The sequence below is a fragment of the Mesoplodon mirus genome, assembly GCF_964341445.2.
Source record: "Mesoplodon mirus genome assembly, chromosome: X".
Classification (NCBI taxonomy): Eukaryota; Metazoa; Chordata; class Mammalia; order Artiodactyla; family Ziphiidae; genus Mesoplodon; species Mesoplodon mirus.
In genome coordinates this window covers 115,310,471-115,323,537 of record NC_138981.1, presented here as the reverse complement: position 1 = coordinate 115,323,537, position 13,067 = coordinate 115,310,471, and the positions used below count along the sequence as shown (strand labels likewise).

The 13,067-nt window shown below is 36.0% G+C and overlaps 1 protein-coding gene across 3 annotated transcripts in view; it reads right to left on the bottom strand.

The window, feature by feature from the left end:
• Positions 1-950: 950 nt before the first annotated feature.
• Positions 951-13,067, bottom strand: part of PHF6 (PHD finger protein 6) — a 52,830-nt gene continuing 40,713 nt past the window's right edge. For 2 of the 3 annotated variants that reach the window (XM_082609597.1, XM_082609599.1), the window contains 3 exons: positions 12,752-12,885; positions 4,393-4,522; positions 951-4,064 (listed from right to left, as the gene is read on the bottom strand). In XM_082609597.1, coding sequence (XP_082465723.1) covers positions 4,393-4,522; positions 12,752-12,885 — 264 coding nt within the window. In that variant the 3' untranslated portion in view covers positions 951-4,064. The remainder of the gene's footprint in view (positions 4,065-4,392; positions 4,523-12,751; positions 12,886-13,067) is intronic. The other variant, XM_082609598.1, reaches the window with a different exon arrangement.

Below are 13,067 nucleotides of genomic sequence, written 5' to 3'. Positions count from 1 at the left end.
TGGCCACAGAATTTTCGTAGGAAATTCTAGCACATTTATGCTTTGGAATGACCTCAGCAATTGCTGATGACTGCAGCTGAAAAAAGAAAACAAACAAAAAACACCCCAACCCCAAACCCCAGCTGTCAACAGTTTCAATTAGGTAAAGAAAACCACATAATTCTCTTTATAGTTTTATGGGGTAATTAAAATGAAACTAAGTAATGGATTTTCAACACACACACACACACACTCGCCAAGCATGTGTGTAGCAGTTGCAATAAAGCACACTCTCCTATAGTTCCAGCATTAATCAGAACCTCTTACTTGATTTCTTTTTCCTTTTGAGTAGGAATGCAGGAACGCAGGTTAGGAATTGTATGTATGGAATGAGCAAATTCTACCAATTAAAACTTTGATTTCTGCCCTGGATAGGACCACCTCAATACATGAGCACAACAGCTAGAAGTAAGCTGTCCAGAGTAAAGGGAGTACATTTAAATCTTTAAGGTGGAATCCCTTTATGACAAGGATATTAATCCTGCACCCTTATTAGCAAGCAGATAAATTGTACTAGGAGTTTTGGTTTATTTTTAAAATCACCTTCTAACTAGGTTCCAAAGGACCCAATTTAAGTTGTAGGAGTCTTTATCATAGAATGATAAAAGAACCAAGATGTAATGCAGTTCTATCATACTTTTGAAAGATTGCTGATTCTCTCCCTGATAAAGCCTTATGTGTGAAACTTTGAACTAAACTCAAATTCACATTTTTCTCTCTCATACTTGTTTAACGACAAATTTATTAAACAAGCTAGGTATTCCACCTTGAAATAAAAGCAAGACTAAAAGGAACACAGTACTATTGCTGTTACAAATAAGCTTCATCATACCCTTGCACAAAAAAGACATAAATACAAACATGAAAGTCATAAGTCATTTATTGAATGAATAGTATATGCAAGAATACCAATAAAAGGAAACTAATACTACAAACTACAATTCTGAAAATAAAGCCAATATAACAGGAACAAAATATACATAACATGAGAGGAATGTTTGATTTTGACCCATAATGCATTCCTTATCTTTACAATTAACCTAAATGTCTGTTAGAACAAAACTGTATACCTTGGTCTAACTTTAGTGCTTTTTAAAAAAGCAACAACATTCTAGAACACTTTTCTTTTGCTTTGAGATATTTGAGTCACACATTTGTTCAAGTACATAGATTCTGATTCAACAGTAGATCTACATATCTTGTTATTCTCTTAATATCTTGAGTAGCATGTACTCCTGAGCAAGTACTATCTGAAACTCTAAAACTGATGATCCTTGAAATAAAATGATTTTCATTCAGTTGTGGGTTTTTAATAAACTGAGATGAAAGTAAAACTCACCCCTCCCATCCCCCCTCCCCCCAGGAACAAAGAGCTCTTATTAAAGTATAGAAACTCAAGTCTATCTTTCTACTCTAAAGAACATTTCTTACTAACATTTCTGGTAAGGCAATAAATGCTCCAGAATAATCTTCAATATACGCTTGCAAAGATTACACTGTTTAATATCGATAACGAAAACAAAACAAAAAAGAAAAAAAAAGGAGAAAAGAAAAGACGCTTCAAAATTTCAAGCTAAAATACGCATAAAAGACAGTCATGGCAGTATTTTTTGAAATGATGTAAATGTTATATACTTATCAAATAATGTCATGCTTATTAAAACTACAGTTAAGGACTTAGGAGATGAACAGTAAATACACTGCTGAGGTCCATTTTTCTAAATAGTCATACCACGATGTAATTACTACCCAGAAGATGATGATGCTACTTGGGAACATAAGTACTGTACAATTTTTACATTGTAAGGCACTTTTACTCAGCATGTGACGAAAACATGGATAGAGAATCAAAATATTGGAGGTTTACAACCAAAGGTGATTTTTCATGTGACTTCAATTTACATTTCAATTTTTAATGAAAGACTATTTAGCCAATCACACCACAGTGAGAAAAATAGGTAGCCAGCCACTTATCTAGCCAACCAAATGGTAAAGTGCTATTCTGGTTGCTAGTGGCAGAGAAAGGGTTGAAGAAACCCATACAAAGTCATACAGTTTATTACATAACAAATCAATTAACTGACAGCTATTGTATTTGAAGTTCATTACATGATTATTGACTGGCCATTATTACCCCCGGCACCTTCCATTTTTCCTAAAAACATCATTACAGTAGTTGTCCAAAAATGAAGGTGCTCTATTATTCCATGGGTAAGTCTATGGCACACAATGTAAAAAATAATCTAGACACAGTGATTCAAAGATTTAAAATAATGGGTTTCAAGCTGCTGTAAGGAAATAAAATACAGATCCTTTGGGAAAAGTCACATAGCTTGGTAAACAAACATCTAGATCTGTCGTTGCACTTCAAGTCATGGTGAATTTTGAAAATTCATCACATACACACACACAAAATCCAATGGTATATTTAGAGTAAAAGAGAAAAACATATAGGGCAATCCACTACTAAAGCTAGTTTCCTTCTAAAAATAATAAAAGATGGTTAAAATAAAGCAATCATCGAGTCCCTTGATTTAAGTAAATGTGTGAATACACACTTGAAAAATGTGACTTTAAGGGACTAGCAGTTAAAAAAAATCAGTCGTTAAGCACAGTGTAATTTTCCACCTGTTACATTTTTAAAATGCTTTTCCATAAGCTGCAGAATATCTCAATGTACAGTCAAGTTAACATGTTATTTCTTGTTGGCTAATTTGCTTTAATGTGGTAGGTTAACTAATAATTCAGAAATCAGAATCCCTACCCTTGATACTGAGGTGCTATGGTAATATTCGGCAGAACACAACTAAAATTTTTTGGTTTTGCCATAAAGAAATATATAAATGTGCTTCAGCAGGTAAGTGGAAGAAAATATCACTAGCTAGAAATGCCAGTGTGAAAATCCTTTCTAAAAAGCTGGGTTCTTAGGCTTTGAGGAACAATTCTGATGACCAATAAAACAACACTGAACCCTACCAGAAGAAAAATAGGGCACAGAATCCTATTTTATAGATAAGCAAAGCAATGAATGAAAACATTAAAAATATTAAATAAAGTTTCTAAAATAGTGGTCACAAAATTAAAAATAAATACTGTTTTATGCAAAGACTGTTTTTTTTTTTTTTTTTTTTTTTTTACTTCTACAGCACATGAGATCTCCTTACATACTTTGGGCCAATATATGAAGTGTTCCACAACAACACGGCACTTGAGAGGAACGGGTTTCAGACACGGTGGCCAAAGTCCTTAGTAAGTGGTAACCCTTTAAAGGTTAAAGAGGCTTAATTTGCTGTTGCCAAATGTTAGTTTAAACTTGAAAGGATCCAATCATTTTGCTAGAAGCTCTTTGTATGATATGAAAAGAGAAGAGGGTTACTGTCAAGAGAATTTTGCCGTAAGCACTGGAGCTCAGAGCTTATAATCACCAGTTGCCTGAGTCCATGCTGGTCAGTGAGAACAACTTTAACAGGAACCAAATGAAAAGCTTTAGCACACTTCTTGGAAGAGATTTTTAGCATGTGCTGTCGAAGCCAAGAGAAAAAGAAGGTTCTCTTCATTTCTAGCCTCCATTACTTGAGTGTGGAAAAAAAAATCATAAATTCCCATGTGCTGCCACCAGAGGCGTGTTTGCACTGTAAAGTGAAATTTGCTTATGCTTTCCCTTGAGTATGAATCCACTAAACAAACTTAGACACTCTAAACAGTAGAACTTTGTTCATTCCAGAAATATAGCTTACTTCATTTCAATGTCTGCTTTAACTGTTGACACTATACACAGGGTTAATAGTGTTTCAATTGCTTCCCAGAAACTGCAAACTACAGCTACGTAATATCAACATGTCAAACTCTGCCATCTAGTGAAGGCTCATAAAACAAACAAGATGTTTTTAGGCAGTTCAATGAAGGATCTAAGAGTTGGGCAGTAAAAAGTTACAAACCCTTTTTGATTTTAGAAAACAGTGAAAAAAGAATAGTAGTTATGGATGTCTTATTCATTCCCAGTTTTCTAACTCTGTCCCATGAACCTGTTTAAAAGATGATAAAAAAATGTAAAATATGATGCTTGAGGGGAACACAATAATATAATGTTATTGAGGAGCAAGAATATCTCATTGGTTTGACATTACAACTACACTTACTGATAAAGTGGATAGCTTGTGTTTACTGTTACAAAATCAGCTAGTTAAAAGAAAAAAACTATGCAAGCCTACACATCCTCAGCATTCTAGTAACATGCTTAACTAAACATAATAGCATTAAAAAAAATCATACTGCACATTATTACCTCAATACGTATTTATCAGTGTGTATACTGTATTCTGACAACAGAGCCAATATAATTAACTTTCATACCTAGTTTCCATTAAGTTGCTGCTGAGTTAGTTGTTGCTGATCAATTTCTACTTTTCCCCGGCTTTTACTCTCTCGTTCCTCATCTTCTTCATCTCTCTCATCATTTCCACTATGATTTTTACAATATAGTCTACAATGATGAAAGATAAAAATCTCAAAATGTTTTGTCATTGTTTATGAGAATATATTTATATCATTAGTGGATGAGGTCCATGCCCACTTAAAATCTGGGTTTCCTCATCCACACTAAAGAAACACCCCACAATTAGCTATAGGTCCATTTCTGTCTAAAAGATAGAAAGGAAAGCACTCTATTAATGAAATAATAAAAGTTCGTCTGAAATAAAACCACATATGTCCAAATATAAGGCAATTCCTCACTTTGCCCAATGAGATTTTAAAAAGGTTTTGGCCAACATGAAAATATCAACTTTAGGTATATATATGAAATAATGAAATTCTATAATGTTTCATATACATAATTTCAAAGCACATTTTAGGAAATAATATAAACTGTATATATGCTGCTGCTTTCTGCTCACATTTCATGAAACAATTTTACTCAAACTCCTCAAGTACCTTTTCATCATTAGTGTCCTGGCCTTTACTAGAACACCTTTATGAGTCACCTAACAGTTTTCCAGGTACTGCATTTAGCTATGTTTCTCATGATGTAGACTGGCTCCTTCAATTTCTTTTTTTTCCCATGACACTGACCTTCTGGGAAGAGTCAGACCATATGCCTCGTCAACTACACCACATTCTGGATTTATCTAACTGTGGTAATGTTTTTGTTTTGTTTTGTTTTTTAAGAGTCTTTTTTACAGGTTTTTTTTTTTCATTTTTTGGCCGCTCTGCACAGCTTGTGGGATCTTAGTTCCCTGACCAGGGACTGAACCCAGGCCACGACAGTGGAAGCACCGAGTCCTAACCACTGGACCGCCAGGGACGTCCCTGCGGTAATGTTTTATTTGGTTTTCTCTCACCCTTTATTTCCTGTAAACTAGAAACAAGGTCTAAGGGCTTGGTTAAGTTTAGGTTCAACTTTCCTTTGCTACTCCAGGATACTTTGTAGGTAATCCTGCATACCTCAGGATGCATGTAATTCCAGAATGTCCTGCTATGAGTGTGCTGTTTTCACTTGCTTAAGGTGGTAGAAATGGCCAGATTTCTCTATCGTAAGGGTAAGTATTCCCTCTTTGAAACTAACAAACCATCTCTGGAGGGATACTTTGACATCATGCTGTTCTGACAACCTTTTACTTGGGTATATACACTATATACTTGAAATTCATTGTTTTTAATGAAAATAGCAATGCAGGTGATTTTGAACAAAGGTTTAGGTCACTTTACTGTATACACATCAATATATTTTTTATAGTTAACCACCCCTACAATAATCAAAGAAGGGTGGGAGCTGATCTGAGCTCAGTTTTAGATCAATTATACACAAGATGACAAGATGGAACAATGCTTAAAAAATGTTCAGTGGATGCCCTCTTGTGGTCAGCAACAGATAAAATTTGATCACAGGAATTCATCTGCCACAAATGATGTAAGACTAGGTTTAACATGAAAAGTTTCTAACAAGTGAGTAGAATAAACGGCAGGGGTGGGGCTGGGGGGGCAGCAATAACAACTGACTTCTGACCTAGTTTTGCTCATCATTTTTTTTTTTTTTTTTTTTTTTTTTTGCGGTATGCGGGCCTTCCCACCGCCGCGGCCTCTCCCCCCGCAGAGCACAGGCTCCGGATGCGCAGGCCCAGCGGCCATGGCTCACGGGCCCAGCCACTCCGCGGCATGTGGGATCCTCCTGGACCGGGGCATGAACCCGCGTCCCCCGCATCGGCAGGCGGGCTCTCAACCACTGCGCCACCAGGGAAGCCCCCATCATTTTTTATTCTTAAAATATTTTCAAAGAACTATGGAGAATTTCTACTCTTCAAACTCTGCATGTTAGGAATCACTTTTTAAATCATGAGTTCAAATATCAAATATCACTTCTATATAGTGCACCTATGAAGTATATCCCCCCAAATATAACCTGAATCTAATTAAGCCTTTGAGCCAACTTACAAATTACAGGATATACAGAGGGGTAGGGAAATGAGGTAAATGACATCAGGAAAACGCAAATTGATAAATCTAGAATATGGGACTTTTGCAGGACAAATTATCAGGTTCTTTAACAGGTAGGAGGAAAAGGCAAGGGTGGAGTGGGGACTGCTCTATATTGAGACTTAAGAGACATCCATTAAATGCAATGTAAGGACCTTGCATGTATTGAGGTTTGAACAAATCAAGTCTAAAAAGACATCTTCAAGACAACTGGGGAAATGCGAAAGTGAACTGGGTATAAGACAATACTAAGAACTTACTGTTAATTTTATAAGATGTGATGATAGCATAGTGATATTAAAGTATGTAAGGATAAAATGACAGGAGATCTGGGATTCTGCTTTAACATACCTCAGAAAGAAAAAAACTGTAGATGAAACAACCGTGGCAATAAGTTGGTACCTGCTGAGACTGGGGTTGTTATACTCTTCTATTTTTGTGGACTTTTAGAAATTTTTGTAAGAGTTTTATCTAAAAGGATAAGCCCTTTCTTGTTAGAACAAATTTTAATCTTTTTATGGGATTATTTTTCACTCAAGGACTATTTCCCATAGGCCTATTATGTGTCTTTCACCAGTCTGGACAGCAAGGCCGCAGGTGCTGACCAGTCAAACAAGATCTCTGCTGTCACAGAACTTACTGTTTTATGGTGGGAGACTGACATTTTAGAAAAATACATATTTAAATAGCTTAGAAAATACAATAAAACAGGATAAACAGATCACTATATAATCTTCCCTCGCCTTTTTAATATGAATATATTCAGGATCCAGAAAGGGCTGGTAAAGAAAGAAAGCAAGTCACATGTAGGAGGGAAGGAAGCCACTTCATTCAGAAATATTCCTCCTTGCATTTCCTTTCATTTGTCCATTCCTCTCTCCCCAAACTGCCTGCTTACGGACTCATTTGAACTCCATGGTCTCTATGAAAAAATCTGGAATCCACTTCTGAGCAGATTTAAGAAACAAATTTCAATGTGAAAAAGTAAAAAGAGCATTTCAAATCATCATGGATCCCAGTCCAAATACTTTTGTTTAGAGATGATCACTGCAACATGGTTTTCTAACAGCTAAAAAATAAAAGCCATCTAAATGTCTAAAAAGAGAACCGATTAAACAAACTAATACACCCATACACTGGAATACTATGCAACCATTAAAATGGTGATGTACAACTGTTTAACGTCACAGAAAAAAAATGCCTCTACTAAAGATATAGTAAGTGGAAAACAGGTTATAAAAGAGTATATATAAGAAAGTTTTGTTTTTAGAAATATACACGTATATACAATCACACAAATGTCTAGAAGAAAATATTCCAAAAGATTTAAAGTTATTATCTCTGGTGGTAGAATTAAAGTTGACATTTAGTTTTATTTTTCTTATCTACACTTTCCATCTTTTCCTGAGATGAAAACGGATAACTATTGTGCAAATATCTAAATAAAGTTAATATGTAAACACAATAATTCTCCACATATCTGATTCTAAATATTTTAAGTGGGCCTGTTATTTTAAAATATTATTGGCTACTTTTAAAAATAATGGATTGCTCATGAACCATATAAAGGAGAATATAAAATTGCCTCTTCTGCACCCCTATGCAATGAATGAAAGATGACAACTATTAAGTTTGCTGACTATGCTCCTAGAAAATTTTCTGTGTATAAAAAACATACACATATCTTGTATATGTGTGTACACATGTACTTTTTATATGCTAAAATAGAATTATGCAACTTTTTCCCGACTCAATCACTGAAATACCTCTCCACAACTCTACACATGGGTCTACTTTATTCTTTAATTTCTGCATAGTATTCCACTAGATGCATGTATGTACCAAAATTTATTTACTAAGTCTCCTAATAGAATTCCGATTTGATTTTCTTTCTTTCCTTCTTTCTTTCTCTCTCCCCTTCCTTCCTTCCTTCTTCCCTCCCTCCCTTCCTTTCTTTCTCTCATTCTCCCTCCCTCCCTCCCTCCCTCTCTCTCTCTTTCTTTCTTTGCTATTGTGCGTGAAAAGTTAAAAATCTTTCCCCATTCCACATGAGAATTTCACCTTTGGTTAACTCTTTAGCTCTCTTCCTCTAGCAACTTAACAAAAATTAGTGTGTCAACTATTTTACTAAGCTATGTTACCCCCCAGTTGGTAGACTGTATCTGGACTGGGAAAAATATGCATATTCTGATAAGAAGTCTTATCTTTGGTCCTCTTGCAGTGTGGTGTAACCTGAAAATTATCTATGCCTATATGACTGTTGTTAAGAGGTGCTGACTCCAATGGGGTATGAGGCTTTTCCCCAATGTGGATCATATCTTATTGGACCTGAGCTGTACTGCTACAATGACTGCTGCAAGGACTCTCAGAGAAGACGAATATTTGATGCCACCCTGCTGGCAAGCTGTAGTTCCTGTCTATATCCTTCCTGAGTAGACTGATGCCATCTGGGGTAATCCTGTCAGTTTGAAGTATAGTTGAGTCTAAGAGGATGCCTTAGTGGGTGTTGCCACTATCACTAACGATAATGCAATGACACTCCTTGCACATACATCTCTGCACTGTTGTCTGCTCAATCCCTACAAGCACACTAGTAGCAAAAGATATACATTATTTTAAGGTTTTCATCTCCAATAATAAATTGCTCTCCTAAAAAGTTGTACCAATTTATTATATTCAACCTTAACATGGAATAAGAATGCCTGTGTCTCAAAAACCTAGCTAACAGTAGATAGTCTAAATCCTATTCATCTTTACCAAAATTGGTAAGATCTTGTTTTAATTTGCATTTGCTTCATTACTAATAAGGTTGGACAGTTTTTCATGTGCTTATAACCCATGGTTATTTCCTTCTATAAACTGCCTGTTCATGTCCTTTACCCATTTTTTAAACTGGGTTGTGCTTTTCTTAATGATTTGGAGTTCTCTTTATGTAGTCTAATTTTAATGTAGTCAAATAAAAGTTCTGAGTTCCCTATCATGCTTAGAAAGGCCACCTATACTCACAATTGTTTTCTCTTCTTTTCCTTTGTTTTTAAAATTTTTATTGTAGTTGACTTACAATGTTGTGTTAGTTTCAGGTGTACAGCAAAGTGAATCAGTTGTACATACACATACGTATATCCATTCTTTTTCGGATTCTTTTCCCATATAGGTTATTAGAGAATATTGAGTAGAGTTCCCTGGGTCAAGACTGTTTTCTAAATGGAGAGCCAACTGTATAGATATCAGGTACTGAATTAATCCATTCTGTCTCCACATATATAAAATGCTACCATAATTATTTATAAGATTCCAACAAAGACACGGATCTATCTTCTGTGATCTTTATCACTGGGCCAGTATCATACTGTTTTAATTACTATATGATTGGCTTTGATATCTAACAGGGGATTTCTACTCTCAATTGCACTAAAATTTTTCTTGGCTTCATGTGATAGACTAGTTGGCTACCCCAATATCTATCCCCCACCACCCTCCATAGCACTAAACCATATTTTGTTTGGATAGCAATGTGTCCACTAAGAGTATATTTCCCAGCCTCCTTTGGACATGTGACTAAATTCTGGCAAATGAGATGCTGAGCAGAAGCATGTATGGAACTTCCAGGAAGGCTGATTAAAGCCTGACGCAGCTGGAGCAACAGCTACTTTGTCCTTCCATCTTCCTTTGCCCTTGCTTCCTCCTGCTTCCTATGGAAGGAAGCCCAAGGAGGAGACAGCAGAAAGACGTCAATGGGGGCCAACGATAACACTGAAAAGCTGCCTACCACATCTGCACTGCTTTCCTCTGGACGTCTTTTAGGGGAGAAACAAACTTCTATCTTGTTTAAGCTTCTATTTCTTTTCCTGTTATATAAGGTAAGAATCATTACTAATAGACAATAATACCACATTTACTTTTTTAGATAAAACTGTCAAAAAGTTGGATTTCATTAAAATTGTATTAAGTATATAGATTAATTTGGGGAGAACAGGTATCTTTCAAAGTTGAGTCTATCAAGGAACATAATATATTTCGTCATTCATTGGGGTCCTATGTAAAATGCTATTTTTTAAAAAAGGTTCACCATTGGTGTATGTGTATGCACGTGTGTGCGTGTGCGTGTGCGTGTGTGGTGGGATAGACATTTTTCCTTTACATTTTCTAAGTAGTTATTACTGGAATTGTTTTTAAAAATTCATCTCATATTCAGCAGCCTTACTGAGCTCTTATAAATTTTAATAAATTCAGAGTTGATTTCTTTGGATTTTCTTGGTAGACAGTAATATCAATAATATTGACAATTTTATTTTTCTCCTTCACAACATTTACTATACATTTTCCTCCCTTTTCTCATTGCACAGGCTTAACCCTCCAGAAAAAGTGAAAGTAACGTTGGCAGTTGGCACCCTTGTCTTGTTCCTGATCTGAATGAAAGTGTATTGATACAGTGGCTCTCAATTAGAGATGAACGTGAGAATCACCTGCGGAGTCATCGAAATACATGGTTTGGGCCTCAACCCACTGAATTTAAATCTGAGGGTAGGGCCTAGGCATGAACATTTCTAAAGAGGGCCGTATCCACCTCCAGGCGATTCTGAGGCTCAGCTCTGGCTAAGAACCATGGTCCATTTACTTTAACACTAAATAAGCTGTTTGCCATTTTTGTCTCTCTTAACACTCTATTAAGACTCCTACCTTACCACCAAGAGCACTCTTGCTACCTTACTTTAAAATTCAGAAATGGATGTTGAATGGTATCAATGTCTTTTCACTATCCACTAGGAAAGCACTAGGATTTTTCTTTATTAATTGTAACAGGTCACATTTATATATTTCCTAATTTTGAATAATCTTTAAATTGTTAGACTACAGCCCTGGATTTGATTTTCTAATATTTTATTTCAGATTTTGGTACATATATTTATAAAAGTTAAGACTGGTCTCTAGTTTTAAAATTTTTGTTGTTAAATGCTGTCTTTGTTAGGTTTGGTGTCACAGCTATGCACATGTTACAGAATGAACCAAGAAGTTTTCCATTTTTTGCTATGGAAAAATCAAAGAAAATCCAAAGAAATCCACTCTGAATTTATTAAAATTTATAAGAGCTCAGTAAGGCTGAGCTCTTGCTATGGTGCTGGACGTCTTTAAATAACATTGGAATTATCTGTTCCTTCAAGGCTTGAGAGAACTCACTTGAAAAACACGTGCCTTTATTATTAAGCAAAGTTTGGCCAATTTTATAATACAGCATTAGCACCTCATGCAATCACCCAAATGACTTGGTGACTGCTTATGCAAACTGCTTTGTCCATGGAATAGTAGACCCTGAGTCACTGGTTTATTGCACGCTGGGAACGTGAGAGCAAAGAAGTGCTTTACAACTTGCAAAGGCAAACCAAATAAATATTCAGGGATCTCTACCAACTTATTCTCCATTCGATTAAACAAAGGGAACCATTGTAGATTCACAATGATAACACTAGCCCAACGCAGCACTGGTAAGTGGAGGGCCATAAAAAAGAGGGTAACATGTAAGCCCAAATCTCCAAACCTTACTCTTTCATCGGTCTTCCAAGTGTGTCTTTCAACTTCTGCCTTCACAACTACATCCTATTCTAAGTTACCCACAATTCTCACCTGGACCCTCAGCAGTAGCCTCCTACCACCCACCCCCTCATTTGCACCCTTGTTTCTCTCCCATCTTAGGGCCTTGCACACGCTCTTCTCTCTGCCTAGAACGCCTTCCCAATGCCCACATTCATTTAGCCCTTCATATCTCTGCTCAAGCACTATTTCCTTAAGGAAATTCCCAAACACTCCCCCACTACAGACTCGTAGGTTAGCTCCTCCTTGTTACATGCTGTCACAGTGCTTTGTAACATCTTTTACAGCACTTACGAAGTTTATGATTGTATACTTATGTGAGAATTTAATTGATATATCTCTCTCCCACTAGACTGTAAACTTTCATGAGGACACTGTCTCTGTCTGTTTTGATCACTATTGTATGCCCAGCTCCTAGCACAATGCCTGGCACACAGGACCAGAAAAATACTGATTGAATGAATGCTAATCCAGGGATGTGTAGGCAGAGGAAAATGTCAATTGCAGTACTCATTTCCTATACAGAGTCCTTAGCATTCTACACTTGGCTAAACACCACCTAAGAAGAGTGAGCAAGTAAACTAATGTCATCTATTTAAGGGCAGTTACTTACTGACAAGCTTAGGAAAATGGACAATTGTTGTTCTCTTACTTGTAAATTCCTCGTGACATATTTTCAATGTATTTAGCTTTGTCTTGTACTCCACAGTGGTAATGGTAAGTCTTAACACAGGCTTTTATTTCACATCCAATAGTAGCACCGGGCTGACTGCAAAGTGTACATTTCTGTTTAAGGGAAGAGAAAGAATAATCATAAGCAGTATTTCAAAGTTTATGCAATCTTATTTCTTCTATTTTAGCTATTTCAGCCAAACAGTCCACGTTACAAAGAAAACAGCCAGTTTTTCTATTGAAAAAGAGTGCACTGAACTTATTGTATAGCATATGTATTAAATAACACTGCAATT